This window comes from Trachypithecus francoisi, unplaced genomic scaffold, assembly GCF_009764315.1.
Source record: "Trachypithecus francoisi isolate TF-2019V2 unplaced genomic scaffold, Tfra_2.0 Lachesis_group8, whole genome shotgun sequence".
Taxonomy (NCBI): Eukaryota; Metazoa; Chordata; class Mammalia; order Primates; family Cercopithecidae; genus Trachypithecus; species Trachypithecus francoisi.
Genome location: NW_022681473.1, coordinates 58533582 through 58560011, shown reverse-complemented (window position 1 = coordinate 58560011; position 26430 = coordinate 58533582). Strand labels below are relative to the sequence as shown.

The window sequence follows — 26430 nt, the reverse complement described above, 5'->3', positions numbered from 1 at the left end:
GAACAAATATATATATATATATGATAAATACCCCCAAAAATACACAAAACCTCCTTGGGAAAAAATAGTTGTAGTAAAGAACATAGAAGGTAATTTGAGTAATAAAGAGATATTTCCTCTCTTGGATCAGATGATGTAATATTGTACATATATTATTTCTCCCCAAATTGACCTATTAACTTAGTACAATATCAATTACAATTCCAGTTGGATTTTTTTTTAGTAGCTCAATATATTTACTTTCAATTTTATGTGGAGAAATAACAATCCACAATTAGTTACTAACAATATTAAGAAGAGTGGTGTAGGATTTTCTACCAGATACTGAAGATAAGTCATTGAGCCACAAAAATAAAAGCCAGGTGGCACTGTTGCAAAAAATAAAAGACTAATAAACAAATAGAAGAGAATGAAGTCCTCATAGATAGACTCATGTGGAAATCGAATGTACAATGAAGTTAAGTCCAAAAATCATCAGAGAAGGGAAAATAGTTTATTAAGTAACGTTAGTAAAGTGGGTTTACTACATAGATAAAAATAAAGCTGGACTCTTACCTAACACGATAGAAGGTAAACTCTAAATGAATTAAATGTCTAAAAGTTACAAGAGAACAATGGCACAATTGAATAAAACATAGAACATCTTTCTAACCTAGAGTGAGGAGCTTCTAAAGCACAAACCATAATAAAAATTTTGATAAATTTGGTTTCATAAAAATCTGGTATTTGTCTTCAATGAAGGACATCATAGACAAAACTAAAAGATAGATGAGAGAATTGATGAGATATTTGCACTGTTTAAAACGAAAAAGAAATAAAATCTAATATCAGGAATTCACAATAAACTTCTAAAAACCAACAAAAGAGGAAGAAATCTCCAAAAGAAAAAAAGAGCAGAGGTAATAAAAAGGGTATTTAATAAAAAGTAACTTCATTGAGCTACAAGAATATGAAGCAATACTCATATTCATTAGTAATCAAAGGTATGCAAATTAGAGCAACAAAGACATATCTAATAGGCATGCAGATATTCAAAAGTCAAATACTGTAAAGTATTGACAAAAAAGTAGAATATAACACTCATTTACAGTTGGGAAAGATGTAGAGAAGTGCAGCCCCCCTGGGAAGGAATCTGGCAATTACTTGGTCACCTTATACTTGCTTATTCTGTTATAGTCACTATTGTTAAACATAGAACCCAAAAAATTGGTTGCAGATATAAGTGTACACTCCTGAAATGTTTGGTGTTCTGTTGTTTGTGCTGCGGAGGTGTTGTGTAATTTGGATATTACTTTACTCACTGGGAGAGAAGATGAATGAAAGTGTGACAGATGTATACCAAAGAAGATCCCACAGCAGTTAGAAAGAGATTACATACACACATGGAACTTGAATGATCTTTTTAAAGACAGAGGTAGGTGGAAAAGTGAGAAACAAAGAGGCATATAGCAAAATATCATTTATGTAAATTAAGAATACAGGCACAAAAATGTCATTTTTCAAAAACAAAATAAAAGTATTGCATACCTTAGAATGGTTACAGGGTCAGCGGGAATCAAGTTTGGGTATAAATTAAGCAAAAAAACAGTAAATAAATAAATAACAAGAGAGGGGCTTTGAAATGACTTTGAATGCACAGCAATGTATCATATACTGAGGAATATTATTCACTCATTCCTCTGCATCTGATAATCAAACAAATAACAACAACAAAGAAGATAATTAAGATTGCATAGTATTTGTATGGAAATATAAAGTCAGAAAAGGAACAGACTACAGGACACAAACATAGACTGAATCCAGCAGAAGTTTAGTATCTTGTATAAAGCACATTTAAAATCACTGGGACATTTTTCCATAAATGGTACTAAGAGAGCATTTTAGGAAAACATCTAAGGTGGATTCCTATCTTACTTATTACATCAAAATAAATTTTAGATGTATAAAGAGGTAAATGAAGCCATATATGTAAGTAAGCTAGGAAAATCTCAGAAGAAAAAAATGGGCGGTTTTTAAACAGTCTAACTTTTAAAAACAGAAGCCTTTCAAATATTAACAAAAAAAAAATCAGAAGGGTAAAGACTTCTTGATTTGCTTAAATTATAAAATACACATGTGATGCAAAAATACATGCAGAAAGTCAACTGGAAAAATACTAAACAACTTACTTCCAAGGCAAAATCAAAGAGCTATTTTTTTCATGTTATTCAAGGGTTTTTCAAAGCAGTAAAAGAAAGCTAAACAGCCTAATTTTTAAAAAAACAAACAAAAGAAATAAGTCACTTCACAGAAAACAGAAATGAAAATGAATATTATATGCATCCTCAAGTATAAAGTATCACATAATAAGTTAACAATGAGATGCCATTTTTACATAACAAATTAGTGAAATTAAAGAGTTTGAAGATATCAAATGTTAGTAAAGATATAACTAAATAGAAACTGTCTTAGATGGGAGTGTAAATTAATGCAACCTTTTAATAGGGAAGTTGTCAATATCTATTGATATTTAAAAGAAATAAATCTTTAGACCCAGAAATTAAGCCTCAAGAAACTTTTCCTTCGTGTGTATCTGACCAGGGCACAAGCATGCATATTTAAAGACTTTCACTATGGCACTGTTTTAATGTCTAAAGATTAAAAATAACCTTTATTAGTCCATTTATGTTGCCATAAAGGAATACCTGAGGGTGGGTAATTTACAAAGAAAATAAATTTGTTTTGGCTCATGATTCTGCAGGCTGTACAGGAAGCAGGGCACCAGCATCTATCTGCTACTGGTAAGGGCCTCAGAAAGCTTCCACTCCAGGCAGAAGAGGGAGAAAGCATGTCATAAAGTGAAATGAGGAGCAAGAGACAGTGGGGAGGCAACGTCAACTCAGAGTGAGAACTCACTCATTATGGGTAGGAGGGCACCAAGCTATTCATGAGGAATCAGCCTCCATGACTCAAACATCTCCCATTAGGCCCCATCTCCAATATTGGGGATAGCATTTCAACATATGATACGGAGGGAACAAAACAGCTAAACCACATCATAATACAAGTGTCCGTTAATATGGATTAATAGACACTTGGGTAATATTATGGAATATAGTTCAATTATTTTAATGAGTTAGGTTTATATATGCTATGAAACCAAAAATAAGCTGCAAATAATGTAGGAGCCAAGCTACAAAACCAATAAAACAATAAGATTCAAATTAATAACATCTACTTAATGTGATGAGTGATGTTTTGCTGAAACTAAATTGCCATTTGAAATATGATTGAGAGATCAACTTCAGACCATTGTTTTGAACTGCACATGGCTATACTACCATCTAACTCAAGTCTTCCACCATTTTTCTCTTACATCTTTTGCCCTTTAGAGCAGTGGTCCCCAACCTTTTTGGCACCAGGGACTGGTTTTGTGAAAAGCAATTTTTCCACAATGACCTGGTGGGGATGGTTTCAAGATGACTCAAGTGCATTTTATTTGTTGTGTACTTTATATTATTATTACATTGTAAAATATAATTAAATAATTATACAACTCACCATAATGTAGAATCAGTGGGAGCCCTGAGGTTGTTTTCCTGCAACTAGACAGTCCCATCTGGGGGTTATGGGAGACAGTGACAGAGCATCAGGCATTAGATTATCACAAGGAGCATGCAACCTAGATCCCTCACATGTGCAGTTCACAATAGGGTTCGCACTTCTATGAGAATCTAATGTCGCCACTCATCTGACAAGAGCCCGAGCTCAGGTGGTTATGTGAGAGATGGGGAGTAGCTGTGAATACAGAAGAAGCTTTGCTTGCTTAACTCCTACTGTGCAGCCCAGTTCCTAACAGGCCAGGAATTGGAACTAGTCCATGGCCCATGGATTGGGGACCCCCTGCTTTAGAGGATATGGATGTACTATTTAGATATAAAATTTGCCTTTGTTTTGAATGTTTTCATTAGCTAGAGAGAATAATAGGAATAATTCCATTTTGATGAGGCCAAAACAAGTTCTTGATTTAATCATTTAACAAACTGAAGTCTCATTCTACAAAACTGTCCTTTAATGTGAATTAACATCACAATTAAAAGAACTAGAGAAGCAAGAGCAAACACATTCAAAAGCTACCAGAAGGCTAGAAATAACTAAGATCACAGCAGAACTGATGGAGATAGAGACACAAAAAACCCTCCAAAAAATCAATGAATCCAGGAGCTGGTTTTTTGAAAAGATCAACAAAATTGATAGACTGCTAGCAAGACTAATAAAGGAGAAAAGAGAGAAGAATCAAATAGACACAATAAAAAATGATAAAGGGGATATCACCACCGACCCCACAGAAATACAAACTACCATCAGAGAATACTTTAAACACCTCTATGCAAATAAACTAGAAAACCTAGAAGAAATGGATAATTTCCTGGACACTTACACTCTCCCAAGGCTAAACCAGGAAGAAGTTGAATCCCTGAATAGACCAATAGCAGGCTCTGAAATTGAGGCAATAATTAATAGCCCACCAACCAAAAAAAGTCCAGGTCCACAAGGATTCACAGCTGAATTCTACCAGAGGTACAAGGAGGAGCTGGTACCATTCCTTCTGAAACTATTCCAATCAACAGAAAAAGAGGGAATCCTCCCTAACTGATTTTACGAGGCCAACATCATCCTGATACCAAAGCCTGGCAGAGACACAACAAAAAAGAGAATTTTAGACCAATACCTCTGATGAACCTCAATGCAAAAATCCTCAATAAAATAGTGGCAAACTGAATCCAGCAGCACATCAAAAAGCTTATCCACCATGATCAAGTGGGATTCATCCCTGGGATGCAAAGCTGGTTCAACATATGCAAATCAATAAACGTAATCCAGCATATAAACAGAACCAAAGACAAAAAACACATGATTATCTCAATAGATGCAGAAAAGGCCTTTGACAAAATTCAACAGCCCTTCATGCTAAAAACTCTCAATAAATTCGGTATTGATGAAACACATCTCAAAATAATCAGAGCTATTTATGAAAAACCCACAGCCAATATCATACTGAAGGGGCAAAAACTGGAAGCATTCACTTTAAAAACTGGCATAAGACAGGGATGCCCTCTCTCACCACTCCTATTCAACATACTGTTGGGAGTTCTGGCTACAGCAACAAGGCAAGAGAGATAAATAAAGGGTATTCAGTTAGGAAGAGAAGAAGTCAAATTGTCCCTGTTTGCAGATGACATGATTGTATATTTAGAAAACCCCATCATCTCAGCCCAAAATCTCCTTAAGCTGATAAGCAACTTAAGCAAAGTCTCAGGATATAAAATTAATGTGCAAAAATCACAAACATTCTTATACACCAGTAACAGACAAGCAGAGAGCCAAATCACGAATGAACTCCCATTCACAATAACTCCAATGAGAATAAAATACCTAGGAATCCAACTTACAAGGGATGTAAACGACCTCTTCAAGGAGAACTACAAACCACGGCTCAGTGAAATAAAAGAGGACACAAACAAATGGAAGAACATACTATGCTCATGGATAGGAAGAATCAATATTGTGAAAATGGCCATACTGCCCAAGGTAATTTATAGATTCAATGCCATCCCCATCAAGCTACCAATGAGTTTCTTCACAGAATTGGAAAAAACTGTTTTAAAGTTCATATGGAACCAAGAAGACCCCGCATTGCCAAGACAATCCTAAGTCAAAAGAACAAAGCTGGAGGCATCACGCTACCTGACTTCAAACTATACTACAAGGCTACAGTAACCAAAACAGCACGGTACTGGTACCACAACAGAGATACAGACCAATGGAACAGAACAGAGTTCTCAGAAATAATACCACACATCTACAGCCATCTGATCTTTGACTTACCTGACAAAAACAAGAAATGGGGAAAGGATTCCCTATTTAATAAATGGTGCTGGGAAAATTGGCTAGCCATAAGTAGAAAACTGAAACTGGATCATTTCCTTACTCCTTATACGAGAATTAATTCAAGATGGATTAGAGACTTAAATGTTAGACCTAAAACCATAAAAACCCTAGAAGAAAACCTAGGTAATATCATTCAGGACATAGGCATGGGCAAGGACTTCATGTCGAAAACATCAAAAGCAACAGCTACAAAAGCCAGAATTGACAAATGGGATCTAATTAAACTAAAGAGCTTCTGCACAGCAAAAGAAACTACCATCAGAGTGAACAGGCAACCTACAGAATGGGAGAAAATTTTTGCAATCTACTCATCTGACAAAGGGCTAACATCCAGAATCTACAAAGAACTCAAACAAATATACAAGAAAAAAACAACCCCATCAAAAAGTGGGCAAAGGATATGAACAGACATTTCTCAAAAGAAGACATGCATACAGCCAACAGACACATGAAAAAATGCTCATCATCACTGGCCATCAGAGAAATGCAAATCAAAACCACAATGAGATACCATCTCACACCAGTTAGAATGGCAATCATTAAAAAGTCACAAAACAACAGGTGCTGGAGAAATAGGAACACTTTTACACTGTTGGTGGGACTGTAAACTAGTTCAACCATTATGGAAAACAGTATGGTGATTCCTCAAGGATCTAGAACTAGAAATACCATATGACCCAGCCATCCTATTACTGGGTATATACCCAAAGGATTATAAATCATGCTGCTATAAAGACACATGCACACGTATGTTCATTGCGGCACTATTCACAATAGCAAATACTTGGAATCAACCCAAATGTCCATCAGTGACAGACTGAATTAAGTAAATGTGGCACATATACACCATGGAATACTATGCAGCCATAAAAAAGGATGAGTTTGTGTCCTTTGTAGGGACATGGATGCAGCTGGAAACCATCATTCTCAGCAAACTATCACAAGAACAGAAAACCAAACACTGCATGTTCTCACTCATAGGTGGGAATTGAATAATGAGATCACTTGGACATGGGAAGGGGAACATTACACACTGGGGCCTATTGTGGGGAGAGGGGAGGGGGGAAGGATGGCATTGGAGTTATACCTGATGTAAATGACGAGTTAATAGGTGCTGACGAGTTGATCGGTGCAGCACACCAACATGGCCCATGTATACATATGTAACAAACCTGCATGTTGTGCACATGTACCCTAGAACTTAAAGTATAATAAATATATATATATATATATATATAATGGGTGATTTCAATCTATTTCATCTTTGCTAAAACGATGAGAAAGAAACAGTAATTACTTGTTTTATTTTACATTTCTCTGATTGTGAGGATGAACCTTCTTTATATAGTTAGCTTTTTGGATATTTGAATTTTTTTAATGAATTGCTTATTAAAATTTCTTTTTCCATCCTTTCCATGAGAAGTTCTTCATATTGTTGAGTTTTAAAAGCTCTGTGATGTTGTAGTTTTTTATTTGTTACTTATATTTTACATATATGTGTTCTTTAACCATTCATTTAAAAATACTTGTATAATAAAATATACCAATCTCAAGTTAATGGTTATGGTTTTCATGATGTCCTTAGAAGGTCCTTTCCCATTCAAAGAATACAGAAAATAATTTAATCTTTACATCCATATTATGAAGTTGTGGTTTTATGTTCATTTTACAAATGGTTTTCTTTTTTTTTTTTTTTTTTTTTTTGAGACGGAGTCTCGCTCTATCGCCCGGGCTGGAGTGCAGTGGCCGGATCTCAGCTCACTGCAAGCTCCGCCTCCCGGGTTTATGCCATTCTCCTGCCTCAGCCTCCCGAGTAGCTGGGACTACAGGTGCCCGCCACCTCGCCCGGCTAGTTTTTGTATTTTTTAGTAGAGACGGGGTTTCACCGTATTAGTCAGGATGGTCTCGATCTCCTGACCTCGTGATCCGCCCGTCTCGGCCTCCCAAAGTGCTGGGATTACAGGCTTGAGCCACCGCGCCCGGCCTACAAATGGTTTTCATGATGTCCTTAGAAGGTCCTTTCACACTCAAAGATAACAGCAAATATTCACCTATTATTTCTCCTAGCAATATTAGGGCGTATTTTTATTTTGTTTTGTTTTACATTGAGATATTTAATCCATCTAGATTTTGGAGAAGAACTGATGTCGGAATACTTTCTTTTTCAACAGAGAACCAGATATTCTTTTTTTTTTTTTTTTTTTTTTTTTTTTTTGAGACGGAGTCTCGCTCTGCCGCCCAGGCTGGAGTGCTGTGGCCGGATCTCAGCTCACTGCAAGCTCCGCCTCCCGGGTTCACGCCATTCTCCTGCCTCAGCCTCCCGAGTAGCTGGGACTACAGGCGCCCACCACCTCGCCCGGCTAATTTTTTTGTATTTTTTAGTAGAGACGGGGTTTCACCATGTTAGCCAGGATGGTCTCGATCTCCTGACCTCGAGAACCAGATATTCTAACACTATTTTAAATAATACACCCTTCTATTGATTTCGATGATATCTTTATACTTGAGTTTGAGTCATTTCTCTATTTTATTCCATTGAGGCATTGATATCTGCACTAGTACAATGCATATAAATTATCTTAATTTAATAGTAAATCATAATATCGGATAGGTTAAATCTCCACACCCTCCCATGACTACAATTCTTTTTCATATTTTTCAGATTTTTTTCTCTGAATATTTTTACATGTATTCATCTGGGTAAACTTTAAAATTATTTTGTTGTTTCCCATTGGAGATTGTTTACTGGCTTTGATTATAACTGCAGTTATTTTTTAGGTAATTACTGGGGACTATTTCTCAAAATATGATTCATGGAATACTCATATCAAAATCACCAAATAGACTTGTTAAAAGATAAATTTAATTGTTCAACCACAAACCTACTAAGAATCTCTAGAGTTCAGAAATTTTTACTTTTTTTTGTTTTTTGAGACGGAGTCTGGCTCTGTTGCCCAGGCTGGAGCGCAGTGGCCAGATCTCAGCTCACTGCAAGCTCTGCCTCCCCAGGTTCACGCCATTCTCCTGCCTCAGCCTCCTGAGTAGCTGGGACTACAGGCGCCCGCCACCTCGCCCGGCTAGTTTTTTGTATTTTTTAGTAGAGACGGGGTTTCTCCGTGTTAGCCAGGATGGTCTTGATCTCCTGACCTCGTGATCCACCCGTCTCGGCCTCCCAAAGTGCTGGGATTACAGGCTTGAGCCACCGCGCCCGGCCCAGAAATTTTTACTTTTGACAACCTCTCACAAAGAGAATTATTAGGGATGTTAATATATGAGAATCAATAATTAACAATAGATATCTTTATAATATTTAAATCGTATTTAAATTTTAAATCTTACATCTAGAAATTAGATTTATTTCTCCATTTATGCATGTTGACTTTTCCTGTATTCTTTCTGAACATATTCACATTTAATTCATACCTACATATTTTGGCAAAAAATATATATCTATATCTAGATTTTTCTGAGATGGAGTCTCACTCTATCACCCAGGCTGGAGTGCGGTGGTGTGCTGTCAGCTCCCTGTAACCTCTGCCTCCCAGGTTCAAGTGATTCTTCTGCCTCAGCCTCCTGAGTAACTGGGACTACAGGCGTGTGCCACCACGCCCAGCTAATTTTTGTATTTTTAGTAGAGACAGAGTTTCACCACATTGGCCAGGCTGGTCTCGAACTCCTGACCTCGTGATCCACCTGCCTTAGCCTCCCAAAGTGCTGGGATTACAGGGGTGAGCCACTGTGCCCGGCCATTAATTGTATATTTTTAAAATTAATTTTATAATTAGTTCTGATTAATATATAAGAAAACCATGCACATAGTTACATATATAACTTACCTGCTTACAGATTTTTTATTCTAATCATTTTTCAGATTATATTAAAATTTACAAACAGAAAATCAACCTACAAGTAGTGATCAATTTACCCTCTCCTTTCCAATAATGATACCTGTCATTTCTAGTTTATATTTCTAATTTTTATTTCATTAGCTAAATCTTGGCAAATAAACAGACACCTTTTTTGTAACTCAGAATTTAATGTGAATATTTCTAGTATTTCACCATTAAGCATGATGCTAGCATTTCGTTTCAAATATCTATTATTACACAAAAGAAGAAATACTCCGATTTCTTCTTTAAAAAGTATACTTAAGTTCCTGTTTGACTCAAAGTACTTATCAAGAATGAAATATGAACTTTATTAAGTATCTTTTGAGGCTCTTACTAAGATATTTTTCCCATTCTAATCTATTAATATGAAGAATTGTTTTAATAAATTTACTAATGTTGGCCTAAATTAGCACTTATGATAAAAGCTCACTTGATCACAGTGCTTTATTCCAATGGAATACTGTTGGTATCTATACACTTTCATTTTATTTTGACTTTACATCTATTTTATATGTATTCATTTAATGTCAACTTTATTAAAAAACTGACTTTTCCTTTTTTCTCTACGAATGAAGTAAATGAAATAGTAATTACCATTCCTTAAAAGTTCAAAAGAATTCTGAATTTGTTAAAATGCTGATATTTTTATTATAATGCAGTTTAAAATATTTTACAATTTCACTTGATTTCCTCTGTGACGCATGTGTTATTTAGAATTGTGCTGATTAATTTCCAAATGCTTGAGGATTTCCTAGATATCCTTCTGTTATTGGTTTATCATGCAATCCTGTCATGGTCAGGGAAATATGCCCTATGTTATTTCAATCCTGTGTTACTAAGACTTGATTTACTGCCTAGCATATATAGTCTAACGTTGGTGAACATTCCTTTTGCATTTGAAAAGAATATATACGCTGTACCTATTGGATAGAGTAATCTATAAATGTCTTTTAGGCCAAGTTGGTTGTTCATGTTGTTCAAGTCTTCTGTATCCTCATGGATTTTCTATTTGTTCTGTCAGGAAGACTGTTGAAATCTTCAAATATTTCTCTGTTTTTTTCCTAATTATCCTTTCAGTTACATCAATTTTTCTTTGTACATTTTGAAGTTTCATTAAGTGCATTCATATTAAGTATGGTTTTGTCTTTGTGGTGAACAACACTTTATCATTATGAAATGTCCTTTGTTTCTGGTAATACTTCATATTCATATATTCTAGTTTTTCTATGGCTAGTGTTTTTGTGGTATATTATTTTTCATCCTTTTATTTTCACGCAACTGTTTTTATGTTTAAAAATGAATCCCTTGTATACAAAACATTGTTATGTCTTCTTTTTTTGTCCAATCTGACAACAATCACTGCCTTTAGTTAGATGTTTAGTCCACTTCTTTTTCTTTTTTTTTTTTTTGAACAGAGTCTTGCTCTGTCACTCAGGCTGGAGTACAGTGGCACGATCTCAGCTCACTGCAAGTTCCGCCTCCCAGGTTCACACCATTCTCCTTCCTCAGCCTCCCGAGTAGCTGAGACTACAGGTTCCCACCACCACGCACGGCTCTTTGTTATTTATTTATGTATTCATTTATAGTAGTGACAGGGTTTCACTGTGTTAGCCAGGATGATCTAGATCTCCTGACCTGCCTTGGCCTCCCAAAGTGCTGAGATTACAGGCATGAGCCACCGTACCCGGCCATCCATTTATTTTTCATATAATTATGGATAAAGTTTAAGTCTACCATCTTACTTGCTTTCTAATATTCCTATGTATTCTTTGTTCTTTTATCCATCTTTCTTGCTTTCTTCTTGAGTACTTTAAAATTATTCCATTTTTGGTTTTATTTTTAACTATAACTCTTATTTTATATTTTAATGGTTATTCTAGGGGTTACATTATGCATCCTTGACTCATCACGATCCTCTCTTACTGTCTACCCTCTCTGAGGTATCACCTCAGTGTCAGGGGTTTTCAATGAAGATTCTTCACTCTGACATAATGAAATTCCAAAATCTTATAGCCTTCCATGAGCCACCTGGCAGTTGCTATTTTGGGACCTGGCAGTCCTATGCTGTGTATGTACAGCTTAATATTCAGCCAAGACTCAGAGAGATTCCTGAAGTCCCTTTCTGCAGCTTATTCCATTCTGCTATTCACTTGCATAATTCAAACTATCAATTATGGATCTCCGTCTCATCAGTTCAGCAAGGGTCTCATGCTCTCCTTAGGCTCCCACTCCATGGACTACAGTCCTGAAAGTGCCTCCAGGCATAAAGCTAGTGTGATCATAGGGCTTACCTTGTTTGTTTCCTTGCTATGTCACATTATTTTCTGAGTTGGCTGTTTGTTGTTTAAGGTCTGAAAATAGCTGTTTCACATATTTTCTTTTATATTTGCTTTCTGCAAGTGGGCGAGTCCTATAACAGTTACTTTACTGAGACTTCTTATGAAGTATAAGTAAAGAAATGACTTTAGAGCATCCTCAATTAGGTACTACTACATTTTCCCATTTTTATTTTTTTCTTATATTGGTAATATAGGGCTTTTAGAAAAGAGTAAAAGTGTTTGCTCTTGCTTCTCTGGTTCTTTTAATTGTCATGTTAGAGTGTCAAGTTTAGATCTTTCCAGCTTTCTCTTGTGGGCATTTAGTGCTATAAATTTCCCTCTACACACTGCTTTAAATGTGTCCCAGAGATTCTGGTATGTTGTATCTTTGTTCTCATTGGTTTCAAAGAACATCTTTATTTCTGCCTTCATTTTGTTATGTACCCAGTAGTCATTCAGCAGCAGGTTGTTCAGTTTCCATGTAGTTGAGCGGTTTTGATTGCGTTTCTTAGTCCTGAGTTCTTGTTTGATTGCACTGTGGTCTGAGAGACAGTGGGGAAAGGATTCCCTATTTAATAAATGGTGCTGGGAAAATTGGCTAGCCATAAGTAGAAAGCTGAAACTGGATCCTTTCCTTACTCCTTATACGAGAATTAATTCAAGATGGATTAGAGACTTAAATGTTAAACCTAAAACCATAAAAACCCTAGAAGAAAACCTAGGTAATACCATTCAGGACATAGGCATGGGCAAGGACTTCACGTCTAAAACACCAAAAGCAATGGCAACAAAAGCCAAAATTGACAAATGGGATCTAATTAAACTAAAGAGCTTCTGCACAGCAAAAGAAACTACCATCAGAGTGAACAGTCAACCTACAGAATGGGAAAAAAATTTTGCAATCTACTCATCTGACAAATGGCTAATATCCAGAACCTACAAAACACTCAAACAAATTTACAAGAAAAAAACAAACAACCCCATCAAAAAGTGGGAAAAGGATATGAACAGACATTTCTCAAAAGAAGACATGCATACAGCCAGCAGACACATGAAAAAAATGCTCAACATCACTGGCCATCAGAGAAATGCAAATCAAAACCACAATGAGATATCATCTCACACCAGTTAGAATGGCAATCATTAAAAAGTCACAAAACAACAGGTTCTGGAGAGGATGTGGAGAAATAGGAACACTTTTACACTGTTGGTGGGATTGTAAACTAGTTCAGCCATTATGGAAAACAGTATGGCAATTCCTCAAGGATCTAGAACTAGAAATACCATATGACCCAGCCATCCATTACTGAGTATATACCCAAAGGATTATAAATCATGCTGCTATAAAGACACATGCACACGTATGTTCATTGCAGCACTATTCACAATAGCAAAGACTTGGAATCAACCCAAATGTCCATCAGTGACAGACTGGATGAAGAAAATGTGGCACATATACACCATGGAATACTATGCAGCCATTAAAAAGGATGAGTTTGTGTCCTTTGTAGGGACATGGATACAGCTGGAAATCATCATCCTCAGCAAACTATCGCAAGAACAGAAAACCAAACACTGCATGTTCTCACTCATACGTGGGAACTGAACAATGAGATCACTTGGACTCTGGAAGGGGAACATCACACACAGGGGCCTATTATGGGGAGGAAGGAGGGGAGAGGGATGGCATTGGGAGTTATACCTGATGTAAATGACGAGTTGATGGGTGCTGACAAGTTGATGGGTGCAGCACACCAACATGGCACAAGTATACATATGTAACAAACCTGCATGTTATGCACATGTACCCTAGAACTTAAAGTATAATAATAATAATAATAAAATGAAAAAAAATTAAAAAAAAAGAATAAAAGTAACCTACTCATTATTCCAGTACCCAGGGTCAACCACTCTCAACATTTTGGAAACTTTTTTCTTCTAGTCTTTTCTGTGCATTTTGGAAACATATATTAGCATTGGTCTCTAAGACAACAGCAAAACCACTTTTGGTAAGTACCAATGGGAGGTGATTCTCATTACTATTGATAATGATACTAAGAATCACCATCTGTAGGATCCAAAGGAAATAGTAGTGATCATATAGACCTAGACAGCCAGAGAAGGGGAAAAAGAAAATGACAGGCCCCAACTATTCTGGGGCTGAGGTAGAAGGTTGGAGGTTGGCTTGACCACAGGAGTTCGAGGCTGTTGTGAGCTACAATAGTACTGCTGCACTCCAGCCTGGGTGACAGGGTGACAGAGCAGACAGAGCAAGACCCTGCCTCTAAAAAAAAAAAAAAGAAAGAAAAGGAAAAGAGGATATGACAGACATTACTTTGGGGCTAACAGTGATATGTTCCTAAGAACATATAAGTTATTCTCTGTGGAATTTCAGAAATTATTGCAGGAGAAGAAGTGGTTCTTTGAATAGGCTGTTTCACTAATTTTGATAATTCCAATTATACCTAGATAGATACTGTGCCCTTATATTGTCGATATTTTGCCCATATTGTGCCCCCTTTCACTGTTGCAGTTACATATATTTGAAAACATGCTGTAAGTAAATTTTTGAGACTAAATTTTGAGTATGGGGCAAACTTTTCCTTTCCATATTCTATTGAGAACTGGGTCAAAACACATGAATATTTAAGTCTTTTACTGTAATTGACAAAATTACTTTCCAGAAAGAGTAATACAAATTTTCCTAACCACTTGCTTTTGCAAATGTGTCCTGTTTGTGTACCTTCACTATACAGCTAATTAATTCTATACTTGCTAATTGTATGATTTGGGGACAGTAACTTAACCTTTCTGTGCCTCAGCTTCCTTACCTACAAGACAAAATTAATAGTATTTTAATATATCTCATAATGCTATTGGGAAGATAAAATCCTATAAAACCCTAAAATTAATGCTGTTATGGGTTCAATGCTTAATGAATATACTAGCAATTTTTTGTTATGGTTTTGGTGTTAAAATCTTAGATAATTACCCAAGTGAAAATTTATCTTTCATTGTTTCAATTGTACTTATTGAATTTTAATAATATTGAATATTTTTCTTATATTTAGTAGCTATTTGCATTTCTTCTTTGTAAATAGTCTGTTCATATCCTTGGCCCATTATTTCTTGGACTTCACAATTTTCATAGAGCTTTATACAAACTGTTAATGTAATAAGGTCATTTAATTTGACTTCTTTTCCTATTTGGATGCCTTTTATTTTGTTCTCTCTGCTGGTACTATGTTGAATATGATTGATGAGAGTAGGCATCCTTGTCTTGTTCCAGTTCTCAAACAGAATGGTTCCAGCTTTCGCCCATTCAGTCAGATGTTGGCTATAGGCTTGTTACAGATATACCATCTTTCACGAGTCAGAATGGCTTTCATCAAAAAGTCAAGAAATAATAGATGATGGCGAGGCTGCAGAAAAAAGGAAACACTAATATGCTGTTAGTAGGAACGTAAATTAGTCCAGCCACTGTGGAGAGCAGTTTGGGGACTTCTCAAGGAACTAAGAATTAAACTCATACCAACAATCCCACTGCTGTATATACACCCAAAGGAAAATAAATCATTCCACCAAAAAGACACACACAATTATATGTTCATCACAGCACTATTCACAGTAAAAAAAGATATGGAATCAACCCAGGTGCCCATCAATGGTGGATTGGATAAAGAAAACGTGTAACATATACACAATGGAATACTATGCAGCCATGAAAAAGAATGAAATCATGTTCTTCACAGCCACATGGATGCAGCTCAAAGCCATTATCCTAAGCGAACTAAGGAAGGAACAGAAAACCAAATACCACATGTTCTTACTTGTAAGTGGGAGCTAAACATTGGGTACACATTGACATAAAGATGGGAACAACAGACACTGGGGACGACTAGAGTGGGGAGAGCGAGGTTGGGGGAAACGGCTGAAAAACTACTTCTTGGATACTATGCTCACTACTTGGGTGGCAGATTCATTTGTACACCAAACCTTAGCATTTGTACTCCAAATTTTGTAACAAACTTGCACATGTACCTTAATTCTAAAATAAAAGTTGAAGAAAAATAAAATTATTTAAATTTTTTTGACATCTCCCTCCAACATTTTTCTTGGTTTGTGGCTTATCTTATGATTCTATTATCTCACAGAAGTCTTTCAATTTGTGTGGCAAATTCTGCACATATTTTTCTTCATGGTTTCTTAGAAAGTATTTGTGTTTTTCAAGTCTGGTCCTATCCAAATATCACAAAAATTTTAATTTATTTTTTCTTTTTGTGTTGCTTTAATTTTAATATTTTATTTCTTAATCCAAATAGTTTGGCCTTTAGTGTAGGATAGCTAAGGCTTTACTTTTAAACCCAGCAAAAGTCTGTTGCTTCTTAATAGGTCAAATTAAGTTTGATTCCTGAAAACCACTTCACACTTTTGAAGTACATGTTATAATTAAATATGTGGTATTTTAAATAGTTAGTGGTAGAGTTTTCCGCATAAGGATAGTCCTAACAGTATATACAGTCATTTCCTAACAGTATATTTATAGCCAGTTAGTAAAATCCACATGAACTCTAACATCCTTACATCAGAACTAGCCAAGAGGGCTTTAACAGTATTATACTTTATTAAAAAGCAGTACTGTGGAGAGAGGATTTGGAAAATAACTAACTTGGTTTAAATTGCACCCAATTAATAATAATAAATATATGCATTTATTGTTAATCAGAACAAGCTGGATAGCAAAGAGCTAGAAATACTCAACTAGGTGTCAGTTTTAACACGACCCTCTTCTACAAGATTTGATGTCATAGACCCAACAAAAATGTGTTCTTTCTTCTTGTGTCAAACAGGTAAACAGGCAAAAGTATCAATGGGAGAAGAACACCAAACCTTTGTGTCCAAGTTTATCTTCCTGGACCTTTCACAGGACTTGTAGACCCAGATCCTGCTATTTATCCTTTTCTTCATCATTCATCTGCTGACTGTGCTTGGAAATCTGCTCATCATCATTCTCATCTTCCTGGATTCTCGCCTTCACACTCCCGTGTATTTTTTTCTTAGAAATCTCTCCTTTGCAGATCTGTTTCTCTACTAGCATTGTCCCTCAAGTGTTGGTTCACTTCCTGGTAAAGAGGAAAACCATTTCTTTTTATGGGTGTATGACACAGATAATTGTCTTTCTTCTGGTTGGGTGTACAGAGTGTGTGCTGCTGGCTGTGATGTCCTATGACCGGTATGTGGCTGTCTGCAAGCCCTTGCGCTACTCCACCATTATGACCCAAGGGGTGTGTCTCTAGCTGTCCTTCGGGTCCTGGGCCAGTGGGGCACTAGCGTCTTTAGTAGATACCAGCTTTACTTTCCATCTTCCCTACTGGGGACAGAATATAATCAATCACTACTTTTGCGAACCTCCTGTCCTCCTGAAGCTGGCTTCCGCAGACACAACACAGCAATGGCCATCTTTTCAATGAGCGTAGTAATTCTCCTGGCCCCTGTCTCCCTGATTCTTGTTTCTCATTGGAATATTATCTCCACTGTTATCCAGATGCAGTCTGGGGAAGGAAGGCTGAAGGCTTTTTCCACCTGTGGCTCCCATCTTATTGTTGTTGTCCTCTTCTATAAGTCAGGAATATTCACCTACATGCGACCAAACTCCAAGACTACAAAAGAATGGGATAAAATGATATCTGTGTTCTATACAGTGGTGACTCCAATGTTGAACCCCATAATTTATAGACTGAGGAACAAAGATGTTAAAGGGGTTCTCAGGAAACTAGCTGAGAGAAAGTCCTTCTCTCATAGGCATAGACCTCTGAGTCTGACTTTTAGAGCTATGGTAACATCCTTTCAAAAGGAGCAAGATTTTAGTAGGCAATTATGAATTAGGTTATTTCAGGAAGAAGTATGAAAATGAACATGTTCTAAAAACTGTGAATACTACAATATAAACAAGAACATAGGAAAAAAATAAAAGCATGAAAAGTTAGGTCATTTACTGATTGTAAAAAGTGTTGGGTGCTACTGTGAGGAGTTTGTAGTTAATTCAGCGGCCATGGGCATGTTTTAAGTACAGTCACAATTGAATCTAGGAGGTTTCAACCAGATTATTCTGAAATAACAGCTAATACAAATTCCAAGCATAATTCTAACATCAAAGACATCTCAAGTTTGTATGTCTTCAGCATACAAACCTTAGAATAGGCTCTGATTAAAACAATTAAAGTATCTGTAAGAATCTTTAATACTGGGTTCATTAGATCCTAGAGCATTTCAGCTTGTGAAAAGGTACCAGAGAAAATAATACTTCCTAGTTCTTCATATTCTCTCCTGAAAATCCCCCAAAATTTTATATAATCACCTCAAATTTCATGTAAGCATAGACTATCAGAGTAAAAAGGGAATTCAATAGTAATATAGTCCAACCACATATCTGAGACTTAAATTATTCCATAATATCTCTATCGAATAATTGTTCAGCATTTGCCTAACCAGGAATGATACAGGTCCTTACTCCATTGGGCCACTCTCTTTCATATAAAGGTAGTTTTTACTATTACAGAGATCTTCCTCATAAGTCAAAATTAATTTTCCTGTGTCTTCAACCTAGTTTCTCTAGTTTTAGTCTTAGAGTAATTGTCGTTATTCTTCTATACCAGAACACACTAGGTCAATTTCTGTATTTGCCCAAATTCAATTGTCTCTGCCAACTGCCATTAGTTTCTTTACAATTTCTTTATCTAACATGCTTTGGTACCCTGCATTCATCTTGGTCATCCTCTTTTGAATGAGCCCAATTTACCTAATGAGTATTTCTTTAAAAAACAAAAGAGAAATTAGAATTTTAGAAATTAGAGTTTACCAATTCTAGGGTGACCCCTCCATAGGCTTCAATGCCTGCACACCATGTCACACTGTGGCCCAATTTCTCTAAAATAGTCAATTCCAGAGTCTACTTCAGTTCCTCATAAACCCGTAATACAAATACACTGGCTGGTAGCCACTTCGCTCTTTCACTTAAACTTCTAACATTCACATGTTTAGAGGTGGTTTTCTATGGTAACTATTCTACAGCCATCATGCACATGGGGTCCAGAAACCACAGACCTCAGATTGACTGTGTAGAAGTCCCATCCAGTGAAGAGCTATCCAACAGCTGTACTTATTTCTTTCTTCTTTAATTCATACATACATACATCCATTTTAAAACCAGCTATTGATCTTTTATTTCATTTTATCTTATCCAATTCTGAGTGTATTTTATATACCCAGAGTAATGACTGAGACATAATGTATTTTAATACATATTTTTTACTATCTTTCAAAAATTTACTGGAACTGTACCACAATAGGCAAACTTTAATCTAGGGTATGATAATCACTGAAAACCTTCATTCAAATGATATGTGTTAGTTGAGGTGATATAGAGAAGGATAGGAAATTTTTAGTTGACTTTGGTAACTTTGGCTGCTAGTTATGATCTAGATGAGATCTATTTCAGTGAATAGAGGAAAAATAAGAAAATGTAAACAGACATTTGGAGATGTTTTGCCATGAGGGAGAAGGAGGAAATGAGGTGTGGTTAGGAACGTGGGATTGTGGGGGTTTTATTCATTTTATTTTATTTTAGATGCTTAGGCTACTCCCCCACCCATTCCTTGCAGATTCTAGCCCCTGACTCACTGCCACTCTCCCAAAGATACTGCTCCTATGTTATAGTTCTTGGTTATTTTAATTTTCACATAGAATGAAATATTCAAATAGTTTGCATACTGAGATTCCTTATTCCTCGCTTATTTAATGATTTCAGCTACTCATTCCCATGGTCATATCTTAAATATTGACATTAATGATAACTGCCATTCCCCTCTGACCACATTTCAAACACACTCCTGAGTAAAATAAAATGATTGCTGTTTTAAAGCACTAAATTTTGAAATGTTCTGTATGCAGCAATGGATTACTGACACATTGAGAATTATGTTCCCACTCATTCCACCAAAATAGATGCCAGTGGGGCTTCTTCACAAAGCTGTCTGCATGAAACCACTACTTCCCATGCCAGGGAGGGAAGGGGAAAATAAAGACTCAAAAAATTTCTAATGAAAACATATTTAATGTTTTCATTAAATCACCAAGAAATCATCACAATGATGATACATCAGTCAGGGTTTTTAGTTTCAAGTAACAGAAACTAAGCATGATTTAAGTTAAAAGTAAAAATATTGAAATAATATTTGAGCCATGTAGCCAGAACCACAGGCCAAAATCGTACCACAGAATTGGTCCTATGAAGACAAGACTTCCATTTAGCACTAGAGGCATGATTTACCTGCCAACACCATCAGGACAGGACACTGCTGCCAGAGCTGCTGATTCTGGAAACTGAATATTGCTGCATCCATTGCCACTGTTGGAAAGAAAAAAATATGTCTTCTGACAAAAACAACCTGAGCCAGGTGATCAAACTGAACAACAACAATGATAAGTCATGTTGATAGTATGTACCTGTGATGTGATGTAATAAAAATGGTACTCTATCTCTGTGACCCTCATCTCCAGTCTAACCACAGGAAAAACATCAGAAAACTCCCAATAGAGGGAGATCATACAAAATGCTTGACCAGTACTCCTCAACACTGCCAAGGTTATCAAACACAAAGAAAGTATGAGAAACCGTCACAGTCAAGAAGAGCCTAAAGAGACATGACAACTAAATGTAATGTGATATTCCAGTTGGGATACTGCATCAGAGAAAAGAAAAAAGATAAAAACAAAACAAATAAACCAACTAAAGAAATCTGGTCTTTACCAACCTGGACAACATGGCAAAAATCCATCTCTACAAAAAATACAAAAAAAAAAAAAAATTAGCCAGGCATGGTGACAAGCACCTGTAGTTCCAGCTACTTGGGAGGCTGAGATGGGAGGATCACATGAGCTCGGGGAGCTCCAGGCTACAGTGAGCTGTCACACCACTGCACTCCAGCCTAGCAGCCTGGGTGACAGAGTGAGAACCAGTCAAAAAAAAGAAGAAAGAAAAGAAGCAAGCAAGGAAGAGAAAGAAAGAAAAGAAAAGAAAAAAAATAGAAAGAAAGAGAAAGGAAGAAGGAAGGAAGGAAAAAAGAAAAGGAAAGAAAAAATAAAAGGAAAGAAAAAAGAGAGAAGAAATCAGAACAAAGTATTGTGGACTTAATAACGTATCAATGTTATTTCATTTTTTTATTTTTATATTTTATTTTTATTTTCTTAGTTGTAACAAATATACTATAATAATGTAAGAGGGTAATAATAGGGAAAACTAGTTGTGGAGTAAAAGGTAACTCTCTATATTACCTTCTCAATGTTTCCAAAACTGTAAATCCAAAACTGCTCTAAAAAATAAAGTCTATTTAAAAACAAACAAATAAAAGAAACTATATGGTGTGTCCTTGTTTTTTTGTGTGTCACTAGCTGTTCAAAGTTGCCATCTTGTTTAACCTTAGTCAACTCCTGGCCTAAATATAAAGCTCTCTCTGGTTTAAGTTCTTTCACTCTGCTCCTACATCACTGTTTACATGCCTCTGTGCAAGCACTAATCATATTATCATGTACTTAATGTCACCAAGCATTCTGTACTTTGTGACACACACATCCTTCCCTCTGTGTCTCCGCACCCACCAGATTTCCTCCTACCTTTCAGGCTGATCCTCCTCTCTTTTTTTTTTTTTTTTTTTTGCAGGTCCACCTTCCTGTTGGTATTCCCCGGGCCAATCCCAGCCCATTTCCTTCTATTCTGTTTTCTCTCTTCCTCTCTGTCTCTCCCTCTGCAATCCTATTCCAATGAATAGCATCAATCACCATCTACGCAGATTGACACAAATTTTACAGGTCTAGCCCCAGACATCTCTAAACTCCCAGATGCTTACATCCAAATACCTAACTGACAGTGCTTCTCGGATGCCACAAAGTACCTCATTCTTAACAAGCCAAAACAGAACAACGAACTGCAAGACCTCTTACTTCCATACAAAACTGAATGAATGAATCTGTGAACTAATAAACCAATAAAGACCATGTAAGACACAGACAATGTCTTGATGAAATTGTCATTGTTTTTGATTGCAGACAAATGAGGTGTGGGGAAAAGAAAGGCGATTTGGACTCGTTTTCCCAAACGGGATGAGGAAGCGCCGGAAGTATGACTCTTATTTCTTTAAGCCACCAGAAGTGCCTCGTCAGTCTATTCACAGGGCCAGAGTTCCAAGAGTGAGGCGTGGGCGGGGCCTGCAGAAAGGGGCGGGGTTTGAAAAGACCCGCTCTACCTTACCCATCCAGGCGGCGGGGCTACTGGGGTTCCTTCCATAACTGGTGCGCGTGCGCAAGAGTGCGCCGAGTTGTACGGTCGCAATATATGAAACTCAGAGCGGGCTGTGAGTTGAGGGTTCGCGAGGTCAGGGATTCCTAGTTGCAGCGTGATTACCAACACCAGCTCCCTTCACTGTCCAAGACAGAGATTCCGCGGCTCCTCTCAGAACTGGCGCTTGGGAGTGACTGAACGGGCCCCTGAAGAGGAGCGGTGGCTCACAGGTATCACCCTCGTTGGTGGGCAGTGGGCACGCGGGGGCTTCGGATTGGGAATCACGCTTGAGGGCGTCCATGCGGAACGTGCAGCTCCCCTCAGCTTGCTTGCAGTTACCCAATTTCCACGCTGCCCTCCAAGGTCTGTGCCTGAGAACCCGGCGGAGGGCGCGAGCTGACTGGAGGGATGCAAACGTGGGCTGCGGAAGTAAGACAAGCGTGAGAGCAGGGACAGAGGGCTAGGGATGGGCGGCGGGACGGCTAGGGTCAGGATCCAGCTCCGCTAAAGCAAGGATTTAACCACACTCCTGTCGCCTCTTCCATTCTGTAATAGGGGCAGTCTCCAGACGCTCAAAGTGGTTAGTATGTTATGATCAGCTGGCTTGGGAATGGCTGGTATTGATGCCTTATGGAAAAACCAAGTGTGACTGAATCAATCAACTGGGAAAGACAATGGATTTTTAATTCCATATTGCCTTGTTTTCCCAGTCATTCCTGGCCACCTCCCTAAAACATTAGAACCTCCAAGTATCGTACTTATTTTAATATAGTTATTTCTCCATTTACTATAAGTGACTTATATCCAGTCACTTATTTGCAAACTGTTTTCTGTTCCTCTTTATCTGAGCTAATCTCGCCAGGTGGTTCTTACCTCAAGCAGCTGTCCCACCTACAACCTGTTTGATTAGAAGTAACCCTCTTCACAGACAGTACCCTTTTTCCATAATTAACAGCTGTTCAAGTTCCTTGCGGCCGTAAAACCGTAGAACTGGTGCCACCTGATTATCTTCGTCTAACCCTCCACTATGATGTTCGGGTCCCTCCGTCACAGTGGCACTGGCTCTGTGTCTTAATCCTGAATCCCACCTTTATATCAGAGGCATCTATTCAGTACTTTAGAGTTTAACGGCTATATTTCTTGGCTTTGTATATTCCAGTGTTCATGACTTACCATTTAAGCTACCTGAAGTCACGTCACACCTTGGATCTCTATCATCCAAACTGTTCCACCTCGGAAATCTTAATTAAATGCGGCATGCCATCCTGAACGTCTCTCCCTGTCCTAGCTCTGTAACTGTTTACAGTGAGTAATTCATTAATTTGTGTTTTTCACCTACAAACCTCCCAGTATATTTGTTGCTTTTTTTATTTCCTGAGTTGGATAGTTAATGCATCTCATTCTTGTTTAATTATATGTAAGGCTTTTCCATTGCCTATCAGGAGCTTCAGCTATGCTCTTTAGATTTTGACGTACAATGTTTTTACTGTTTTTAGATACTTTGCAGTTGTACTTTTGATTCTCTTCTTTTTTTCTTTTTCTTTCTTTTTAGTAGCAAACATTTGAATTTTAAAGTAGGTGAAATTGTTTTTTCAATGTGGTTTTAATTTCTGGTTTTGCATTCTAGTAATAAATGTGGTTTCCACTACTCTTGTTTACCATTTATCAAGGATTTTCTATTTGGTAGCCTAATAAATCACTTTCATAAATATTCCCATAGGTGCTTGAATAGAAACTACATTTTATCTAGTTCTATTTATTAGGCTAAGCATATTATTTATATCCGCTATACTATTACTTTTTCGACTTTATCTGTCAAAGTCTAAGAAGGTTACCTAATATCCCATTTCCATTGTATCATTCTTGACTTCATTTCTTGTTTTCTGAGAATTTTGCTAAAAATGTTTCAAGTATGTTGTACATTTAATGATAGTTATATTTCATTGAGTTATAATCATTTAGTTTCCTCTAATGTATTTGTGCTTTTAATGCATTATAATTTTAATTCACTACACTCTTGAATATTTTTTGTTTGCCTAGTATATTTTAAAAATTATTTTACTTTCAGTTTTGGAGTTCTCGTTTTGGATGCCTTTGAGTTTTATATAGTTTGAGTTTAAATTTTTACCCAGTACATTTATTGTTGCAATTAACATCTTTGTTACTTTTACTTTTTAGCATAAAGCTTTTTCTATTTTGTCTTTGACATATGGCCTGTGAGCTTTTATTTTTTCCTTCTCCATTTTTGTTACTTTCAAAGTATCTGGGCCCATAGTTCATTTTTTTGTTGGACTCAATGATACTACTTCAGGACTATTCCACCAGTCATATTTAAGAGATCACTCTCGGCTGGTTGCTCACACCTGCAATCCCAGCACTTTGGGAGGCTGAGGTGGGTGGATCACCTGAAGTCAGGAGTTTGAGCCTGACCAACATGGTAAAACCCCATCTCTACTAAATACAAAAAATTAGCTGGGCATGGTGGCAGGTGCCTGTAATCCTAGCTGCTTGGGAGGCTGAGGCAGGAGAATCACTTAAACTTGGGAGGCAGAGGCTGCAGTGAGCTGAGATCGTGCCATTGCACTCCAGCCTGGGCAACAAGAGCGAAAACTCCGTCTAAAAAAAAAAAAAAAGGAGAGATTTTGTTTACTGAGATTCTTTTCCCATAGCATTGTGCTTGTTTTCTTTAATTGAGCTTGTGTGTAGAGGTGGTTTCCATTTGTTTTCTATGTCAGGTGAGATCATGAGTCCTCTAAGTGGGCCTTTCATCTGCAGAAAACTTCACTGAGCCAGTTGTACCCTCATTGTTGCTTGTTTTGTGTCCTCACGGGTTAAGGCTGAGTGGTATATTTTTAGAGCAAGTAAAGAAAGATCTGCCTGGAAATTGTTAGTGTCCTGAACAAATGCAATTGCATAAATCAAAAGGGGAGCTAATGAGGCCAGATCAGGAGGAGCGTGAATGTCAATAGTTGTGTCAGGTTTTCAGTCTATTGTATTATGGTGAGCCTTGGCAGATGTGAATGAGGAGAAAGATGGACTTGTGTTACGAGTTTGGGGAGATGTCAAGGAGCACCCCAGAGGGATTCATTGCAGGAAATCTTGTTTCAGGGCAACTGGAAGCAATTTTCTATCCAGTGAGACCCAGGAATAGCCCAAGAAAGGCACCATTGCCCTTTTCCTCCCCGGGCCATGACAACATAAAAGGGATCTTTCAAGCCAGAAGACACCTGCCTCTGTGGCTTTTCACTTGCTGTGGGAAATCCTTTGGTTAGCTTGCATTCACAGAGAAAAAAATATTCTAAATAAATTGAATAAAGTTACAGGAAAATAGAGAAGATAGTACAACAGTGTGTCCATACACCCCTCCACTAATTTTTCCTATTAGTAATATTTTACATTAGTATAGTACCTTTGTTACAATTAATAATACTACATTAACTAAAGTCCATGCTTTATTCAAGTTTAATTTTTACCTAATGTCTTTCTTATATGGAATCCATCCAGTATACCACATTACATTCTATTGTCATGCCTCCTTAGGCTTCTCTTGGCTGTGACAGTTTCTCAGACATTCCTTGTTTCTGATCATGCTGACAGTTATGAGGGAGTATTGGTTAAGTATGGAGAACCATCTGTTGGAATTTTATGTTTTTCTCATTATTAGACTGGGGTTATGGGTTTAGAGAAGGAAGATCACAGAGGCAAAATGCCATTTTTATCACATTGTCTCAAGGCTACATCCTGCCAACATGACTTATTGCTATTGATGTTAATCTTGGTCATGTGGCTGAGGTATTTGTCAGGTTTTTCCTCTGTAAATTTACCTTTCTCCTCCCCCAACATTTCCTCTTTGGCAGGAAATTCTTATGCAGAGTCCATACGCAAGGGGTGGGGTGGGGAGTTATGCTCTACCTTGTGGATGGCTGAGAATTTGCATAAATTATTCAGAATTTTT

At 37.1% G+C, this 26430-nt stretch overlaps 2 protein-coding genes across 4 annotated transcripts in view; both read left to right on the top strand.

The window, feature by feature from the left end:
- The first annotated feature begins 16852 nt into the window (after nucleotides 1-16852).
- LOC117081298 (olfactory receptor 2D3) lies at nucleotides 16853-22483 on the top strand. Its single transcript, XM_033207123.1, is given in 4 exon segments — nucleotides 16853-17218; nucleotides 17220-17578; nucleotides 17581-17975; nucleotides 22244-22483. Coding segments are annotated over 4 exon segments (1251 nt in total). The 5' UTR covers nucleotides 16853-16961.
- The window catches only part of ZNF215 (zinc finger protein 215), a 27097-nt gene continuing 22298 nt past the window's right edge, over nucleotides 21632-26430 (top strand). For all 3 annotated transcript variants that reach the window (XM_033205162.1, XM_033205161.1, XM_033205159.1), the window contains exons 1-2: nucleotides 21632-22705; nucleotides 23635-23780. The gene's annotated coding sequence lies outside the window, so the exon portion shown is untranslated. The remainder of the gene's footprint in view (nucleotides 22706-23634; nucleotides 23781-26430) is intronic.